Source organism: Ochlerotatus camptorhynchus, unplaced genomic scaffold, assembly GCF_037179485.1.
Source record: "Ochlerotatus camptorhynchus isolate MF236.1 unplaced genomic scaffold, CSIRO-AGI_Acam_v1.1 ptg000124l, whole genome shotgun sequence".
NCBI lineage: Eukaryota > Metazoa > Arthropoda > Insecta > Diptera > Culicidae > Ochlerotatus > Ochlerotatus camptorhynchus.
Genome location: NW_027040614.1, coordinates 948,277 through 969,614, shown reverse-complemented (window position 1 = coordinate 969,614; position 21,338 = coordinate 948,277). Strand labels below are relative to the sequence as shown.

General features: G+C 36.3%; 1 protein-coding gene across 7 annotated transcripts in view; it reads right to left on the bottom strand.

Annotated features, from left to right (window-relative positions):
- The window catches only part of RhoGAP19D (Rho GTPase activating protein at 19D), a 515,695-nt gene that overhangs the window by 57,577 nt on the left and 436,780 nt on the right, over positions 1–21,338 (bottom strand). For 5 of the 7 annotated variants that reach the window (XM_065220299.1, XM_065220300.1, XM_065220305.1 and 2 more), the window contains 3 exons: positions 19,593–19,920; positions 18,931–19,338; positions 8,497–8,707 (listed from right to left, as the gene is read on the bottom strand). In XM_065220299.1, the coding sequence (XP_065076371.1) occupies positions 8,497–8,707; positions 18,931–19,338; positions 19,593–19,920 (947 nt within the window). The remainder of the gene's footprint in view (positions 1–8,496; positions 8,708–18,930; positions 19,339–19,592; positions 19,921–21,338) is intronic. The other 2 variants (XM_065220302.1, XM_065220303.1) reach the window with 1 other exon arrangement.

The window sequence follows — 21,338 nt, the reverse complement described above, 5'->3', positions numbered from 1 at the left end:
ATCAGCTAAGAGAGGTCCGACTGAAGTTCAACACATTTTCGCCCAATCGCAGCAGCCTACCATCGAATCGAAGCGAGTGACGAAACTGCTTTTGGCTGCGAACCTTCGGTTCTAAATGGATTATGGGTGACCTTGCCGAAATTAGAAACAAATGGGCATTGGGTGTATGGCGGCAAAAAATAAAAATAAAGCAAAATGGATCGAATATTCACGAGACGAGCGAAACAATTGCATGGATGCATTTTGGCGATGCGCGCAAAAAGTGGCAGGTTGATTTTTATGTGAGTCAGGCATGCATATTAGCAGACCAGGGTCGTTTCAAGGGAAATAAGGGGGGAGGGCTCACATAGCCTAGTCAGTAAAGGCACGGAATTACTGCTAAAAATCGAAACCTGAGATTTTCAGGAAAAAGTAAACAACACTACTTAGTGAGCAAAATATCATAAATTCAGCATTTTCCTAGAAATGTGTTGCTTAAATCAGTTTATTCCTTAGCAAATGTTTTGTCTTCCAAATAACTCGAAAACAGTAGGCTGTGGAATCTTGACATCTATAGAAGAATGGTTTATTTTGTCCCCAGGATGTCAGAGTAAAATATGTAATGGTAAACTGGCAATGTTTAAGAAATCTTAGCTTAGCCATTTATTGACGAATTTCTAATCAATTGGCGGCATTTGGAATAACAGACTCTAAAGATTTATTCGGTACCAATAGAATTAAAATCGATCCATACATTGCTGAGCAATGATTTTCCAAACATTGCCAATTTGCCGTTACGCATTTTACCGGAGGCATCGTGTTCGGAATGTTATTGTCAATAAATCCTAATTATTGTGAGAAACTTTGCTGAAGACACCAAGTCACGGAAATGCTTCGTTTCCGAGCTATTAATTTAATAGATCATTTAAGTATGAAAAATGTGCCTTGAAATATACCAGATCCTGTATAGAAACGCCAATCTTGACTACCGTAGAAAATTCTCTAAACATGTGGTTCGTTTGTCGCCAAACGGTTTCGTCAAATTTTAAGTAACCTATTTCAGCCACAATCGAGTTGATTCAACATCCAGATTTTGACGTTTATGGAACTATTTTAGCTTAGAACACTATCCAGGAATAGTAATAAACATCATCAGAACTTGTAAAAAAAACACATTCCTAAGGGCTAGAAAGGGGCAACTTCAGTAGGACAAGCTCACAGGACTAAAACAGCACTTCCAGGCAACTCCACAAGACCTATCTAAGGCAGTTCTACGACTCATTTATTTTTCAGACAAATCAAAACGATTCGTCAGAAAATCAACGCGACTTGTTGGATAAATCGACACGATACGAAGATGGAAATCAAGTTCTCTTTTTTGGACACATCAAAAGCATTGGTCGAATATTCTTTGAAAATGTGTCGAACAAATCAAGCGATTTTCCGACGAATTGTTCGAAATTTCCGACAAATTAAGATAATTTGTCAACAAAATGTAGACCGATAAAGAGACTTTTTCTGGTGGATCAAGAGAACTTGCTGAACTAGTCATGATAATTTGTCAAGCAAATCTTGGTAATTTTTCGGGAAAATCTAATGGATTTGTTGGTCAAATATAAAAGGATTTGACGGACAAATCAAGAGGATTTATCGGACAAATTAAAAAAAATTCGGATCAATCTATAAGATTTGTCTGACAAATTCAGAATATTTGTCGGTAAAATCTAAAGGATTTGTCGCTCGAATCTGGAGCATTTTTTTTTGTAGAATCTAGAGGATTTGTCGGCCAGTTCTGGAACATTTGTTGATCAAATCTAGAAGATATGTTGGACAAATTTAGCAGATTTGTTGGACAAATATATAATATTAGAAGATTTTTTTGACAAATCTAAACAAATTAAGAAGATTTGATGGATAAATCTAGAAGATTTGTCGGACAAATCTGGAAAATTTGTCGGACAAATCTAGAAAATTTGTCGAGCAAATCTTGATTTTTGTCGCAAAAATCTAGACGATTTGTCGGACAAATCTAGAGGATTTATCGGTCGAATCTGTAGCATTTTTTTGGGTAAATCTAAAGGATTTGTCGGCCGATTCTGGAGCACTTGTTGGTCAAATCTAGAAGATATGTTCGACAAATTTAGAAGATGTGTCGGACAAATATAGAAGATTTGTTGGACAAATCTAATAGATTTTTTTAACAAATCTAGAACATTTGTTGGTCAAATCTAGAAGATTTGTTGAACAATCTAGAGGATTTATTGGAAAAATCTACATGATATGTCATATCTACAAGATTTGTTGGACAAATTTAGAAGATCTGTTGGACAAATCTAGAAGCTTTGTTCAACAAATCCAGGTGATTTGTAGAAAAAATCCAGAAAATTTGTCGGTCAAATCTAGAAAATAGGTTGAACAAATCTAGAAGATTTGTCGGACAACTCTAGAAGATTTGTGGAATAATCTAGAAAATTTGTCGGACAAATGTAGAATATTTTTCGGGCAAATCAAGAAGATTTGTCGGACAAATTCAGAATATTTGTTGGTCAAATCTAAAGGATTTGTCGGTCGAATCTGGAGCATTTGTGAATCGAATCTGAAGAATGTTGGACAAAACTAGAAAGTTTGTCGGACAAATCTAGAAGAATTTTTGTTGACGATTTGTTGGACAAATCTTGAAGATGCTGAAGATTTGTGAGACAAACCCAGAATGAGTCAGTCAAATCTAGAGTATTTGTCGGGCAAATCTAGAAGAATTGTGGGACAAATCTAGAATATTTGTTGAACAATCTACAGGATTTGTTGGACAAATCTACATGATTTGTCATACATAGAAGATTTGTTGGACAACTTTAGAAGATTTGTTGAACAAATCCATTTGTCGGAAAAATCTAGAAAATTTGTCGGACAAATCTATAAAATATGTCGAACAAATATAGAAGATTTGTCGGACAAATCTAAAATAATTGTTGGACAAATCTAGAAGATTTGTTGAACAATCTACAGGATTTGTTGGACAAATCTACATGATTTGTCATATCTAGAAGATTTGTTGGACAACTTTATAAGATTTGTTGGACAAATCTAGAAGATTTGTTGAAGAAATCTAGAAAATTTGTCGGACAAATTTAGAATATTTGTCGGGCAAATCAAAAATATTTGTCGGTCGAATCTAGAGCATTTGTAGATCGAATTTGAAGAATGTTGGACAAAACTAGAAAGTTTGTCGGACAAATATAGAAGATTTGTTGGACAAATCTAGAAGATGCAGAAGATTTGTGAAACAAACCCAGAATAACAATAAGTCAGTCAAATCTAGAGGAATATTCGGGCAAATCTAGAAGAATTGTTGGACAAATCTAGAAGATTTGTTGAACAATCTAGAAGATTTGTTGGACAAATCTAGAAAATTTGTCGGACAAATGTAGAATATTTTTCGGTCGAATCTAGAGCATTTGTAGATCGAATATGAAGAATGTTGGACAAAACTAGAAAGTTTGTCGGACAAAACTAGAAAGTTTTTCGGACAAATCTAGAAGATATGTCGGTCAAATATAGAAGATTTGTTGGATGAAGATGCAGAAGATTTGTGAGACAAAACCAGAATAACAGAATAAGTCAGTCAAATCTAGAGGATTCATTAAGAAAAGGATTTGTCAGATAATTCTAAGAGATTTATCGGACAAGTCCAGAATACTTATTGGTCAAATCTAGAGGATTTGTCGGTTAAATCTAGAAAAATTGTAGGACAAATCTTGAGAATTTCTCGGACCAATCCAGATATTGGAAAAATCTAAAGGACTTGTCGGAGAAATCTAGAGTAGTCGGTAAAATTTAGAGGAATTGTTTGTCAATTCAAGAAGATTTGTCGGTCGAATCTAGAGCATTTGTCCGACTAGATGATTTTTCAGATTAACCTAGAAGATTTTTCGAACAAATTCAGAATATTTGTTGATCAAATCTAAAGGATTTGTCGAAAAAAACAACAGCATTTGTCGGTTCAGTCTAGAGCATTTGTAGTTAAAATCTAGATAATTCGGTCAAATCTAGAGTATATGTTAAACAAACGTAGAAGATTTGTTGGACAAATCTAAAAGATTTGTTAGACAAATCAAGAAGATTTGTTGGATAAATCTGGAAAAGAAGATTTTTTGAATAAATAAAAAAGATTTTTTGGAAAAATATAAAAAATTTGATGGACAAATCTAGAAGATTTGATGGACAAATCTAGAAGATTTGTTGAACAAATCTAGAAGATTTGGAAAATCTAGAAGATTTGTCGGATAAATCAAGAAGATATGTTGGACAAATCAAGAAGATTTGTTAGACAAATCAAGAAGATTTGTTAGACAAATCAAGAAGATTTGTTGGACAAATCTAGATTTTTTTTTTGACAAATCTAGAAGGTTTGTTGGACAAATCAAGAAGATTTGTTGAACAAATCTAAGATTTGATGGCCAAATCTAGAAGATTTGTCGGACATATCGAGAAAATTTGTTGAATAAATCTAAAAGATTTTTTGGACAAATCTGGCAGATTTGATGGACAAATCTAGAGCAGTTTTTGGGCAAATCTAGAGGATTTGTTATAGATGTCATACAAATCCGTTATAATTGTCAGTCAAATCTAGAGAATTTTCCAGTCTAATTCAGAGGATTTGTCATTGAAATCATGAGCGTTTGTCAGTCAAATTTAGAGAATTTGTCGGACAAATCCAGAGTTTTGGGCAAATCTAGAACATTTGGCGGTAAAATCAAGAAGATTTGTCGGAAAAATCGAGAATATTTGTCGGTCAAATTTAGAGGATTTACCGGGCAAGGGGATTTTTCGGAAAAATCTTGCTAGAGGATAAGCTGAATAAGTCAAGGAGATTTTTTTGACAAACACAGAATATTATCAGAAAAATCTAGAATATGTCAGTGTCATTATCTAGAGCATTTTTTGGATGATTTGTCGGAAAAATCAAGATATGTCGGGAAAATCTAAAGGATTTGACGGACAAACCTAGAGTTGTCGATAAAATCTAGAGGATTTGTTTGTCAAATCTTCAGGATTTTTCAATCGAATTTGTCGTACAAATCTTGAAGATTTTTCGGATAAACCTAAAAGATTTTTCGGATTAATATAGACGATTTGTCGGACAAATTCAAAATATTTGTCGATCAAATCTAAAGGATGTGTTGATCAAATCTACAGCATTTGCCAATCCAATCCGTTTGTAAAATCCATAGGATACATTGGGCAAAAGTAGAGGATTTATCGAGAAAATCTAGAGGATTTCTCGGACCAATCTGGAAAAATTGCCGGTCAAATGTAGAGGGTGTGTCGGTAAAATCTAGAGCATTTTTTGGTTGAATCTAGAGAATTTCCCCAGACAAACCTAGAGCATTTATTGTACAATTTTAGAGAATTTGTCGGAAAAATCCAGAGTGTCGGACAAACCAAAAGAGTGGAGGATTAATAGAGAAAATCTAAACGATTTAACGGATAGGTCTAAGAGATTTGTCGGACAAATACAGAATACTTATCGGTCAAATCTAGAGGATTTATCGGACTAGTCATGATATGACGGAAAGGATTTGTTGGACAAATCTAGAGTTGTCGGTAAAATCTAGGGGATTTGTTGGTCAAATTTAGAGAAAAAATTTTTTTAGAGAAGAAAAAGAAAATATTTCAGATACATCTAGAAGATTTGTCGGACAAACCCAGAATATTTATCGGTCAAATCTAAATGATTTATCCAGTTAATCTAAAGGGTTTGTCGGATATATCAAAAAGATTTTTCGGTCAAATCTAGAGGATTGGTCGGTCGAATCTAGAGAATTTGTCAATGAAATCTATAGCATTTATCAAGAGAATTGTCGATCATATCAAGAGCATTTGTCGGACAAATCTAGAAAAAAATCGAATAAATCTAAAAGATGACAAATACAAAATATTCTTTGATCTTATCTGAAGAGTTTGTCGGTCAAATCTAAGGAATTTGTCGAGCAAATCCAGAATATTTGTCGATCAAATCTAAAGTATTTGTCGAGAGAGTCTAGAGGATTTGTCGGGCAAACCCAGAACAAGTGTCGGTTATATACACAAGATTTGTCGATTGAATCTAGATGATTTTTCGGAAGAATCCAGAATATTTGTTCGAATAAATCTAGATAATTTGTCGGACGAATCAACAAATGTCGGCAAAATGTAAAGGATTTGTCGGACAAATCTAGATAATTGTTGCTCATATCTAGAGGAATTGTCGGTCAAGTTTAGGGCATTTTTAGAACAAATCTAGAGCATTTGTCTAACTAATCTAGGAAATTTTCCAGACAGGCCTAGAAAACTTTTCAAATAAATCTAGAAGATTTGCCGGACAAATCCAGAAAATATGTAGGTCAAATCTAAATAATTTGTAGGAAAAATCTAGAGGATTTGTCGGATAAGTCTAGGAGATTTTTGGGACAATTTCTGAATATTTGACGGTAAAATCTAGAGAAGCTGTCGATCAAATTTAGAGCATTTGTTGGTCAAATCTATAGGATTTGTCGGACAAGTCAAGCCTTGTCGGAAAATTTATAAGAATTTGTCAGACAAATCTACAGTTGTTGGACAAATCTAGAAAAATTTTCGGTCAAATTTAGATGGTTTGATGCTTAAATCTAGAAGATTTGTTGGGAAATCTAGAGGATTTGTCGGTCAAATCTAGTGGATTTGTTGAACAATTCTAGAAGATTTGTCAGACAAATATGGATTGTTTGCCCAACGAATCTCAATTTTTTTTCGTACAAATCTAGAAGATGTATCGGAAAATCTGTAAGTTTTATCGGACAAATATAGAGCTTTTTTCAGATTTGTCGGTCAAATCCAGATTTATCGAATAAATCTTCTAACAAATTCTGAAAAATCTTTTAGAATTTTCAGATAAATCTTCTAGATTTGCCTCTAGATTTATCCGAAAACTCTTTTAGATTCATCCGATATGTCTTCTATACTTATCCGATAATTACTCTGGATTGTACCGGCAAATCCTCCAGATTTGACCACAAATCTAGATTTGACCGACAAATTCAGAAAAATGCTCTTGATTTATCCGATAAATTTTCCAGATTTGTACGATAAATCTTCTAGATTTGTCCGACAAATATTCTAAATTTGACTGTCAAATCCTCTAGATTTGACCAACAAATACTTTAGATTTTACCAAGAAATCCTTTAGCTTTGTCTAACAAAGCTAGAAGTCAAAATAGCTTATGGGACGAATCAATAGGATTTGTCATGCAAATGGAAATGTGTCTCTGGAGGAGTCTAAATAGTGTGTCGGATAAATCAAGAGGAATTTCGACTTGAAGGCTGGTCAGACTCAAATTTACTACGGATCTACGGATCGACCATAAAATTCTACGGATTTTCCTTATATGTGCCGAAGAAATTCTGCGTATTCTAAAACATTGATTCACTCTCCACTTGTCACATAACGCAGTGAATACCAATTTATCTATCTTGGGATCGAACTTCGTGAAAAGTTAACCACACTGGTTGTTGGATGGTTTCTAGATAGATATTATTTTTCGCATAAATCAAGAGAATTAGTCGGACAAATTAACAAGCGCTGTGAGAGTAAAATTAGCGATCTGCTAGCCATCTAGTTTCTATTTTTGTTTTTATTTACATCGTAGATCTAAGAAAGAACGCAAATGTGAGTTCGGATTGTACTCAAATAGAGCTGGAGATGCACGAAGAGTGCAGACGATAACTCCTAATTTTCAGTTTATTTAGATTTCTACACAAAGCTGATGTGTTGCCAATTTCTAAAAACGAAGGAAAAGCAGGTAGTGCTAAAATTGATAGCACGAGGGATTCTCCGGTTGCAAATTAATTCTTCAAATCCATGCATGACGAATTCTCTTCTCAAAAATCTTATTAGGTACGAAAGGGAATTTTGATCTATGAAACAAATTTTTCACGATAATGATTGTGATGAGCCTAAGATCCCTTAAGAATGTATTCTGATCATACTGATCATACACCATCCGGATGAATCAGTTTCCGGTTCCGAGTAATAATTTTTACCTTTTTGTCAGAATATGACCGACCATTCAATCTGGGGTTTAACATTCCAACAAATATTCATAAGAATCAACTGTACTCGAGGTTGCCCCTACTAGACCTGAAACTAACAACGTCTCTGAAACTAGCGCCACCAGCGCTCTCACAGGCAAATTGGCTTCGATTATTAAACTTGATTGATCACGATTTACTCGAATCAATTTCGGGGCCAACGCTGCCGCCGGAGACGGTTCGTCTAGGTTGCTCTTAAATATGGTCCTAATTGCGGTCGTTTGTCTCAAGAAAAAGCTCCAACATTTGACTGGTCCATGGTCAGGGATGTTGTCATCGGCTGCGGCCAATCTTGTGACAGTAGTTTCCCTTCCCTAACCGATAGCCTTGACGATTGGAACCGCTCCACCCCGGATGCTCCGATTACAACAACAACAACAAATCAATCACAGTAAAAAAAAATACACCCACCTGACTGGAAGCCTTCCCGTCGCGCAGCAACGTCAACTTGAGCCGGCTGCCCCGGAGCTCGGCATGAACCGTTCGCCAGCTGCGATCCTGCGAACGCTTGCCATCAATGAGCGTCACCTTGACGTTGAGTTCACCCTCGCGCAGCACCGGCATCGAGGGATCCGCCGGCGAGTCCCGGAAGTGGGCCAACGCTTTCGATTTGGCACTGTGGCTGCAAAATGGGGATAGGAAAAAAAAACGGTGAATTAATGAAAATAAAAACACCGATATTCTCCATGGGGCGGTGTGAATTTTAGTGCGATTTTTGTTTTTGTTTTGGTGGTTACATAAGGTGGACACATCAACACATCGGCGCTTAGCGAGCATATGTATATAGAGAGCGTAGTGAGCGTGTTGGTTGGATGAGCATATGAAATATGAAAATTGATACGGATCAGTACGGCAACAATGGCGACAAAGACGCAACGCAACGCTTGCTGAGAGCGTTTGCCAATCGTCACGGTCGCCATGTATATGCACAGTAGGCTAGGTCTTGGGTAGGTTGGTTGCTGTTGATGATGATGGATGATGAAGATGTGTCGTCATGGTGCGGTTGGTTTTTTGGGCGCGCCCCGTGTCAGTGATTTTTCCGCGAGCATCTAGTAAGTCATATATGGATAGGAATGAAAAATCGGTGCCAGTAACAGACGAACAAAATAGGTACACAACAAACCGAGCAAACACACATCGTTACGAGTGGAAATGGTGAAAAATAAGACGGCGGTCGGTGGGTTGAGACGAGTGAAAGAGAAAGCCGTGTGATTGCATCACTACTGCTCTGGGGTGCGGGTAGCGCTTTTTTTTTGGGTGGTTGATGCTTTAATTTTTTTTTTAATGATGATGATGATGATGATGATGATGACGATGGCGAGCGTGAAGAAGATCATCACTAATGCTGCAGAAGATGGGCGAAATAAACGTCAAATAAACACTTTGGGCAGCGCCTACTGTGAAAAGAGGATTAACGAGAGCGAGAGAGAGGCGGATGAGGAGGTGAAGATGGTGGATGGAAAGAAAGGAAAATGCACTTTTAGCTTTAATTCAGTGGAGTTCAGCACTTTAATGCGGTGCTTTATATGCAATGATAACTTTTTAATTAAACTGAACGCATTTTGCATGAAACAAACGCAAATTTGTACTAAAACACTACTGATTAGTTGCCGAAATTTGTCATTCAAAAAACAAAATAAATCAATCTTAGTAATACTAGCTATCCGGTGAGATTGCGTGGGGAAGTACATTGCGGAAAACCTATAAAACAGCGAAACAATAGAGGAAAAAGTGTGCCGAGAAGAATTACAAAAAGCTTCTCTCTACAGGACGAGAACCTCTGCGAAGATCGAAACTTGCTAGGATTGATGCTGTATTTTTGAGGGTATGTAGGAATAACCTGTCCTGATTTAACGAAAACTGTAAGACCAACCTGACCAGATTTGAAAAAAAAGAAAGCAGGGACTCTTCATACTATGATTATCGGTAAGGAAATTTAGAGAAACAATTTAAATTAGAGCGATACTGATACAGTAAAATATACCTTTTCCATTAAAGAAATATTATCTGTTTTCAAATAACATTCAAAAACATTACTAAAACTTCTGTTAAATGCAGAAGAAGATTTTCAATCTCCCTTTTTCCTGTCGTCACATATTTCCTATACCTTATGCATTGGTAGACAAATCAAGAGAAATTGCTGAACTAATCAAGACAATTTGTCGGACAAATCTAGAGGATTTGTCGGTCAAATCTAGAAGATTTATCGGATGAATCTAAAAGATTTTTCAAACAATCTAGAAGATTTGTCGAACAAATCCCGAACGTTTCTCTGTCAAATCTAGAAGATTTGTTGTTCGAATATAGAGCATTAGTTGGTCAAATCAAGATAATATTTTGATTAAATCGAGAGGATTTATCGGTCAAACCTAGATGATTTTTCGGAACAGTCTTGAAAGTTTGACGGATGCATCCAGAATATTTGTCGGACAAATCTAGAGCAATTGTGGATCATATCTAGATGATTTGTCGGACGAATCAATGACTGCCCGAAAAAATCTTAAGGATCTATCGAACAAATCTTGAGTTGTCGGACAAATATAGAGAATTTATTGACAAATCTAGAGAATTTGTTGATTAAATCTAGAGGATTTGTTGGTCAAATCTAACGGATGTTCGGTCAAATCATGAGCATTTTTCGAACAAATGTAGAGCATTTGTCAGACAAATCTAGAGGATTTATCGGATAAATTTAAAATATTTTTCGAATAAATCTAGAAGATTTCTCGGAAAAACTCAGAATATTTGTCGGTTACATCTAGCGGAGTTGACGGTTAAATCTAGAGGATTATTTGGTCAAATCTAGAGCATTTGTTGGTCAAATCTAGATAATTGACATTGACATTGAGTCATAATAGACGCGAAATTCAGCTCAACCAAACGTACTTTCGAACTTTTCAGTCTCGGAGCACTTAATTTTACATAACATGTTTATTTACGTCTCATCCTTTGTGTCAAAGATGGATTCCATCACGTGTAAGAATAGATATTTTTAAGAGTGTATGTTGGAATATTTGTCAGTTAAATCTTAAGGACTCTAAAGGATTCAATCTAAATAATTTGTCAGACAAATCAAGAGAATTAGTTGATTAAATCTAGAGGATTTGTTGGTCAAATCTAACGGATTTTCCATCAAATCAAGAGCATTTTTCGAACAAATCTAGAGCATTTGTCGGACGAATCTAGATTTGTCGGACATATATAGATTTGTCGGACATATCTAGAGTTGTAGTATAAATCTAGAGAAATGAGTATCTTTGGTCAAATCTAGAGATTTATCGGCAAATCAAAATGATTTGTCGGACAAATCTAGAAGATTTATTGGACATATCCGAGGGGGACGATGCAGAAAAGATTGTGTTTTGCTGTGTCTAGCTGCACGCACGCTGAGTAGATAGAAGGAAGATTTATGTCGATTTTGAAGATTTCCTGCAAAAATATGAAGCGCGATGCAAGTATATGCGAGCAATGAAAGATGATTTTTCGAGGATTGATTCGCTAGTGTGAGATTTTTTGAGCATCTAGAATTGAGATTTTGATGTGTCGCCCCCCTCGGACATATCTACAAAATTAATTGGACAAATCGAGAGTTAAATTTAAATAATCTAGATGATCTGTCGGACAAATCTAGAGCATTTGTTGGTCAAATCTAGAGGATTTGTCGGGAAAATCTAAGGAATTTGTCTGAAAATCTAGAGTTGTCTGATAAATCAAGAATTGTCGGATAAATCTAGAGAATCTTCAGACAAATCTAGAGTTTTCGGATAAATCTAGAGAATTTGTCTGATAAATACAGAGGATTTGATGGTCAAATCTCGAAGATTTGTCAGTAATGAAAAGGATTTGCTGGTCAAATCTAGAGGATTTAAAAAATAAATCTAGAAGATCTATCGGACGAATTTATAAGATTTTTCGGATAAATCTAGAAGACAATTTTTCAGAAAAATCCAAAATATAAGTCACTAAAATCTACAGCATTTGTCAGTACAATCTAGATCATTTAACGATCAAATCTAGATCATTTGTTGGTCAAATGAAGAAGATTTGTTGGACAAATTTTAGAAGCTTTATCGTGTAAATCTAGAGAGCGGTGCCGGTGGTGTAGTGGTAAGCGTGATTGCCTTTCACTCCAAAGGGCCTGGGTTTAATTCGAGATTTTCTGCGCCATAAAATATTTGATCACGGCTTCCTGCGGAAGGAAAGTAAAGCCGTTAGTCCCCGGTCCATGAGTTGATTAGTCGATGGTAGAGTCCAGGTGTGAGAGCTGCCTCCCTGGTGTTGGTAGCATTGGTACTCAGTACGGAAAACAAATCTAGAGGATTTGTCGGGCATATCTAGAGGGCTAATCGGTCAAATCTAAAGGATTTGTCGGATAAGACTAGATGATTTGATCAACAAATCCAGATGTCGGTCAAATCTAGAGAATTTGTCGGATGAACCTAGAGGATTTATTGATTCAATCTAGAAGATTTTTCGGATAAATCTAAAGATTTGTCGAACAGAACATTTGTCGGATAAATCCAGAGTATTTTTCCGAATTTGTCGGTCAAATCAAAATAATTTATCTGTCAAATATGGCGGATTTGTCGGTCCGGTCAAGAGGATTTCTCGGATCAATCTAGAAGATTTGTCGAACAAATCCAGAACAATTATCTGTCCAATCTAAAGGATTTGTCGGTCAAATATAGAGCAATTGTTGGTCAAATCTGTCGGACAAATGCTGAGATTTTGTCGAGTACAATCTAGAGGATTTGTTGGACAAATCTAGAGGATTTGTTGGTCAAATCTAGAGGTTATGTTAGGTTATCTTTGTTAGCGAGACTTTCAGCCAGAGGCTGGTTCATCTCTTTCAAATCTAGAGGATTTGTTGGTCAAATTTAGAGGATTTTTTGGTTAAATCTAGAGCAATTATCGGACAAATCTGAATATTTATCGGATGAATCTAGAAGATTTTTTAGATAAATCTAGAAGATTTATTGCACATCTAAAAGTTTTATCGGCAAATCTAAGAGATTTGCGGACAAATATATAAAATTTATCGGACAAATCCAGAGCATTTATTAAAATGTGCAGATCAAATCTAAATATGTTTTCTATCAAATCGGCAAATCAAGATGTTGGATCAATCTAGAGAATTTGTCGATCAAATCTAGAGGATTTGTTGGTCAAATTTAGAGAATTTTTCGGACAAATAAAGAAGATTTATCGGATGAATCTAGACGGTTCTTCGGATAAATCTATTAATTAGTAAATCCAGAGGATTTCCGGACATATCTAGAATATTTGTCGCTCATATCTTAAGGATTTTTCGATCAAGTCTATCGGATTTATCGTCGAATCTAGAGCATTTGTCAGTACAATCATTTGTTGGTCAAATCTGGATAATTTGTTGGTCAAATGAAGAGGATTTGTGGGGCAAATCTAGAAGCTTTATCGGGTTAATCTAGAGGATTGGTCGGGCATATCTATCAGACAAATCTAAAGGATTTGTCGGACAAGCCTAGAAGATTTGTCGATCAAATATAAAGGCAAATCTAGAGGATTTGTTGATCAATTCTAGACAATTTATCGGTCAGTACAAGAGCAATTTTCGTACAAATCTAGCGGATTTTTCGGATGAATATAAAGATTTGTCGAACAAATCCAGAAAATTTGTAGGTCAAATCTAAAGGAAATGTCAGTCAGCTAAAGAGGATTTGTCGGTCAAATCAAGAGCAGTTGTCAGTCCAATCTATTTTTTAGTATTTCTTGGTCAAATCTTGACAATTTGTTGGTCAAATCTAGAGGATTTGTTGGTAAAATTTTGAGGATTTTTCGGATAAATCTAGAGGATGTGTCACACAAATCCAGACTATTTGACGGTCTAACTTAGAGGATTTGTTAAGACCAACATAGAAAGAGCAGTTATTGGTCAAATCTAGAGGATTTGTCGGATAAATCCAGAACATTTGCCGGTCAAATCTTAAGGATTAGTCGAGCAAATCTAGATAATTTGTTTGTAAAGTCTAGAGGAGTTACCGGATAAATGATAATGATTGTTCAGATAAATCTAGAAGATTTGTAAGACAAATCCAGAATATTTGTCGCTTATATCTTAAGGATTTTTCGATCAATAGATAATTTGTTGGTCAAATTTAGAGGATTTGTTGGATAAATCTAGAAGCTGTGTCAGGTAAATCTAGAGGACTGGTCGGGCATATCTATCAGACAAATCTAAAGGATTTGTCGGACAAGCCTAGAAGATTTGTCGATCAAATATAAAGGCAAATCTAGAGGATTTGTTGATCAAATCTAGACAATCTATCGGTCAGTACAAGAGCAATTTTCTTACAAATCTAGCGGATTTTTCGGATGAATACAAAGATTTGTCGAACAAATCCAGAACATGTGTAGGTCAAATCTAAAGGAATTGTCAGTCAACTAAAGAGGATTTGTCGGTCAAATCAAGAGCAGTTGTCAGTCCAATCTAGAGTATTTCTTGGTCAAATCTTGACAATTTGTTGGTCAAATCTAGAGGATTTGTTGGTAAAATTTTGAGGATTTTTCGGATAAATCTAGAGGATGTGTCACACAAATCCATACTATTTGACGGTCTAACTTAGAGGATTTGTTAAGACCAACATAGATAGAAAATCTAGAGGATTTGTCGAATAAATCCAGAACATTTGCCGATCAAATCTTAAGGATTAGTCGAGCAAATCTAGATAATTTGTTTGTAAAGTCTAGAGGAGTTACCGGATAAATGATAATGATTTCTCAGATAAATCCAGAAGATTTGTAAGACAAATCCAGAATATTTGTCGCTCATATCTTAAGGGTTTTCCGATCAAACCAATCATTTGTTGGTCAAATCTAGATAATTTGCTGGTCAAATGTAGAGGATTTGTTATACAAATCTAGAAGCTTTATCGGGTAAATCTAGAGGATTGGTTGGTTATATCTATCAGACAAATTAAAAAAGCATTTGTCGGACAAGCCTAGAAGACTTGTCGGTCAAATCTAGGGGATTTTTCGGGCAAATCTAGAGGATTTGTTGATCAAATCTGGACGATTTATCGGTCAATACTAGAGAATTTGTTGGTCAAATCTAGAGCAATTTTCGGACAAATCTAGTGAATTTTTCGGATGAATATCTGTCGAATAATCTGAAGGATATGTCATTCAAAAATAGAGAATTTGTCGGTCGAATCTAGAGCATTTGTCAGTCCAATCTAGAGTATTTCTTGGTCAAATCTTGACAATTTGTTGGTCAAATCTAGAGGATTTGTTGGTAAAATTTTAAGGATTACCCGAGCAAATCTTGATAATTTGTTTGTATAGTCTAGAGGAATTACCAGATAAATGATAATGATTTTTCAGATAAATCCAGAAGATTTGTAAGACAAATCCAGAATATTTGTCGCTCATATCTTAAGGATTTTTCGATCAAACCAATCATTTGTTGGTCAAATCTAGATAATTTGTTGGTAAAATGAAGAGGATTTGTTGGACAAATCTAGAAGCTTTGTCGGGTAAATCTAGAGGATTGGTTGGGTATATCTATCAGACAAATCTAAAAGGATTTGTCGGACAAGCCTAGAAGATTTTTCGGTCAAATCTAGGGGATTTTTCGGGCAAATCTAGAGGATTTGTTGATCAAATCTGGACGATTTATCGGTCAATACTAGATAATTTGTTGGTCAAATTTAGAGCAATTTTCGGACAAATTTAGCAGATTTTTAGGATGAATATAAAGATTTGGCAAACAAACACGTTCTGGAATTTAAAGGATTTATCAGTCAAATCCGGGGGCGAACCAGCCTCAGACTGAAAGCCTCCATAATAAAGAAAATTTAACTTAACTTATCAGTCAAATATAGAGGATTTGTCGGTCCAATCTAGAGCATTTCTTGATCAAATCTAGAAAATTTGTTGGTCAAATATAGAGGAATTGTTGGTGAAAACTTGAGGATTTTTTGGATAAATCCACAAATCCAGACTATTTGACGGTCTAATTTAGAGGATTTGTTAAAACCAACATAGATAGAGCAATTATTGGTCAAATCTAGAGGATTTGTCGGATAAATCCAGAGCATTTTCCGGTCAAATCTTAAGGATTAGTCGAGCATATCTAGAGAATTTATTTGTAAAGCCTAGAGGATTTACCGGATCAATGTTAAAGATTTTTCAGATAAATAAAGAAGATTTGTCAGACAAATCCAGAATATTTGTCGCTCAAACCTGAAGAATTTTTCGGTCAAATCTAAAGGATTTGTCGATCAAATATAGATCAATTGTTGGTCAAATCTAGAGGATTTGTCGACCAAATCAAGAAATGTCGGAAAAATCTCTAGGATGTCGAGCAAATCTAGAGAATTTATCGGTTAAATCTAGAGAATTTGTTGGTAAAATGTTGAGGATTTTTCGGTTGAATCTAGAGCATTTGTCGATCAAATCTAGAACATTTTTCCAGAATAAGTAAATTTTTCGGATCAATCTAAATGATTTTTCGGAGATTATTTTGTCGCTAAAATCTATAGAAATTTTTCATCAAATCTAGAGGATTTGTCGGTCAAATCTAGAGCAATTTATGGTCAAATCTAGATAATTTATTGGTAATATTTAGAGGATTTGTTGGACATATCTAGAGGCTTTATCGGATATATCTAGACAGTTTTTCGGACAAATCCAGATTATTCGTCGGCAAAATCTAGAGGATTTTTTGGTCAAATCTACACACTTAGATTATTTTGCCAATATGGACACCACCGAGCTGCTTGGCATTTTATTTTGCTGGATCTCAGCGAAAAACTTACCGAGATTCAGCACAATTTATGTTTGTTAGCTGAGATCTCGGCAATGTTCCCTTTTGTTAACTGAATATCGGCAAGAATTTTACTGAGATCCAGCAAAATAAGGTACCCATCTCGGCAAAAAAATCCAAGGGTGTACATGATTTGTCGGACATGTCAAGAGTTGCTGAAAAAATCTAAAGGATTTATCGGACAAAACTATAGTTGTAGAAGATTGTTCGATAAAATATAGAGGGTTTTTTGGACAAAATTTCGTTACGAAAAATGTAAAACCAACAAATATCTTTCGATCAACAACTTGATTCTTTAAAAAAGAAATCAGGACAATTAGAGACATTTAGAGAGACATCTTAAATTAGAACGATACTGATTCAGTAAAACATATATTTTCCACTCACGTAAAATGATCTATTTTCAAATAATATTGAAATACATTTAAAAACTTAACTTCTTAATGTATGAAACGTGCAATGTAAGGGACCTTCCTTCCTCCTTTCGTCACGTAATTCCGATATGTTACGCTTTGCTTGACACGCATTTCATAAAGCCCTCCCCCCTTCTCCTTCCCTTTTGAGAGCGTGACGTACTCAAAATGGATTGCAACTTATCAGAATTTCTGAAAGAAGCGGAGAGAGATAAAGGGAGGTGAAAATTAAGACAGCCTAGTTCAAATCAAAAACAGAAACCTTGTTTGAATCCACTCACACCATTTTTATGGATATTTGGTTTTAAGTATAACAGCCCGCAGAATCGCAAATTACTCGAGAATTTAGGAATCAGAATGTTTGCGATAGTTTCAGAATTCCTTCCTGAAGGGATTTTCGTTCATTTGCACTAAAATCATTTGTTTTTAAATCCGTCATAGTATTCCTTTTTTTTCTAGGGGTGCGAAAAAAAAACACTTGAGCTAAATTTAACCTATACAGAGAATTCGTAATCCTGGATTTAAAAAATAGTTTAAATTCAAAACATGACAAATGTTGAACCGAATGGGAAAAATAAGACTTCTAAGATATGTTTGACAGCGAAAATGTGTGATTTTCGTCTACTTTTTAAATTTAACTAAGTTGTTTGAAATTTCGAAATTTGACGATTAAGAACTTCTAGAATGTCTATTTTCATTAACTTTTAAAAAAACTGTTTTCATTTAACTTCTTAATCGGAGCATTTGATGGATTTTAAAAAGGGTCATACTTCTTCAAATTTGTTAGCGAATAATCGAAAATTCTATTATAAAAAATAAAATAAAATTATTTAATATAATATATTGGAATATTGGAAAAAAAGGAGGCACGCCATACAGGCATGGAACATCATCTACATTCATTTCGAGCATTCATTTACATTAATTTGCCTCTAACTTTTTTCATCATCAGAATTCCGTATAATGATGCTTTTGCAGATTTTATGATTTACTACAACTTTTGTGAAAAACTTAAATTTGTATCTCTTATGCATGACGAACTAGAGAGGGGAGTACTTGTTACTGTATTTCAGTGAATGTAATTTACATTCACTGAAAAAACAATGGTGGGTTCTATTCGCTCTGGTTCATCATGCATAAGAGATACAGATTTGAATTGTTTACTAAAGTTGTATCTAATTATAAAACTTACAAAAGCTTCATACATTATTTTTTCGGAATTCTGTTTCGAGGTTCGAGGCAAATGAATGTAAATGAATGTAAATGATTGTCCATGCCTGACCCCATACAATTATTAAAAATCCAGAGTATATTGTATTAGAATTCTCCCCCGTGTTAGTCAATTTCGGCTTAAGACAGCCTTCTGGACAAAAGCCAAAAATGGACGCTATTTTAAAATCCACGATCCACGATTAAACGCAATATAGGTTTTCAAACGTCATATCCCAACATAAAATACAGCATCAATCCCATCAGTATCCGACCCCCTTCGAAACGTCAACTAATCAATTCGATTGGGGCTCGAATTGATTGGTTGACGTTTAGAAGGTGGTCAATAAACAACAATAAAACAACAAACAAACAATCAAACAAACAGCGGATAGCAACACTCTCAATTCAAACGCCAACCTTTGCGCGAAGAAGTAGCTCCTCGTGACGATACCGGAAGCCGACGTGGTAGTAATCACGTGCAGATTCCCCATGCTGGTCCCGCTCAACTGGCTGCTCAGCATGGCCGTCGTCAGCGAGGACGATCGCTTCGGCGCTCCTTCCGAGCCAACCCTGATCTGCGGCACCAGTTCCTTGGTGGCGGGTTCCTCTTCATCACTCTCAGCACCGACCAGTTTGGACAGATCCATCACCGAGCCCGTTCCGATTTTGGCAGTCGCCGTTGGCGTCGACGGTTCCGATTGTTGCTGCTGCTGTTGCTGTTCGAGAATCGGTGGCAAATTGACGACCAGGGGTGATTCATCGAACAGCCTTCGCAGCGGCTGAATGTCGCTGGTGAGTCGCGGACGTCGCCAGGGACGATACGCGCTGGTGGTTTTTTGGGGGGGTTCATGCGCAACGAGATAATTGTAAGGAAGCCACGCGAAAGAAATAGACGACAAACGATCATTAGAATTCGGGTTACAATTCGGAGACAATGCATGGTTCTTATGAAATTTTAGAAACCACCGTCTGCAAAATCTCGCCTCAGCGATCTACCTCCAATTAGAGCGTCGCTTCACGATTTACGATCCTACAAATAACCAAATAATCATCATAAGGAAAACGTTCCACCTGCTTACCTCTTCAGTTGCTGCGGTAGCTGCGGTTGCTGGGCAGCAGCGAGCAAAGGTTGCTGAGATTGCGATTGTTGCTGCTGCTGTTGTTGAGAAGCTGGCTGCAATTGCTGCTGATCGCCGATCGCTTCCGGCTCGGTGTCCGGCGTATCGGGCGGCAGGGACATCGGGCTGCTGTCCGAAGGGTCGCTGCTCTCCATCATCTGGAACAGATTGTCGTGGGCCGTCGCCCGGAGGTACGATATCCGACGGGTCTTGCGCTCATCCTCCTCGATGGTGAGCGACGAGGAGTTGGGCTGCTGCTGCTTCTGGCGGAGCACAACCTGGCTGGAGTCTGCTTGAACGAGACGACGGGAGATCATTAGTGGCGGGAAATAGGTTGCGAGATGTTAATATGGTTGTCAGTCGGTGAGTGTAAGTGAGTGAGCAATTAGTGCGCTGTGGTTAGAGGCAGGCGATTTTCTTCCTCGCCTTCTATTGTCTTATCGTGGAAAAACCGCACGAATCGATCGAAGAAGGCGTGGAAGCGGGGAAAAAAAAAGCAATCATATTGTTACGTGTGTGTGTGTGCGTGTGTGATTGGGTCGTTATTACGGTCAGTTACATTTCTTTATTGGGTGAGTTTTAGTGCCGGTTGTGAGGAAATTGAAAAATAAAAATAAAAATCGAGGCGTACCCCCCGGAGAAAGGGGTGGTAAAAGTTCAACATTTTAGAGCTTTTAAAATAAAAAAAACTCTGAGATTACCGCAACCGATACGGAGACAGCCAGCGGAGGGAAAGATCGAGGATTATATAAATTGCATTAGTGTAGGTAGAGGTTTAATTTTTTTGAAAATTAACTGGCCCGGGTGGGACTGGTAGGAACACAAGGAATCCTTTCGTATTTATTTTCAAAGTAGTGAAATTTTAATTTAAACCCGGTTTTTATTTATTATGATAAACTGACACTCGATCTGAATAGTGCCAACCGTTGTCTTTGGGATTCAAATAGATTTACGAAAAAAAAAATAGTTTCGCTGAAACATCCGAAGGAACTTCAGAGATGTTTTGAGGACACTGTAAATGAAATTTTTAAGAAATATTAGCGAAGATCCAAGAGAACTTCCGAAGTGAATTTCCTAGTAAACTTCAGCTAGGTTACTAGGAGGTTACGAGAAGGATGCCCAAATGAGTGGGGGAGAAGAGCGCGCCCTCTTTTCACGAAATGTTAAAGGCAGGGAGTTGGAATTTCCACTCTCCCCATTCATTTCGCTTCAATCGGGATTGCCTACACAGGGGCAGAGTGGTCTAAAAACTTTCGTGTTGTCTTGTCTTAAATTTGTATAACTTATGAAATGTATGGAAACATGGTTGCTTTGACTCACTTTACATAAAAACAATATTTTTCAAAAGTATGGATTCATTGGATTCTACAATGATATTAAGTTCTTGTAAGTTACAAGAAGAGGTTGAAATGTATGTTTTTGACACATCAAATCTGTCAATTTCGTTTTCAGAGTGCCACAATCAGCGATTTGATGACACTGAGTGAATGCTCACGAATCAGTAAATCGCTGATTGTGACTCTCTGAAAGTGAAAGTAACAGATTTGATATCTCAAACACACACTTTTCAACCTCATCTTCTAGCTTGCAAGCATCCCATGATTCACTAATTCCGAAAAATATTTGTTACAGTAAAGCGAGTCAAACCAACCCTTTCTAGAGGTACTCAGAGGAGTATTGGGAGCTTCAGACAAGTTCTGCGATTTT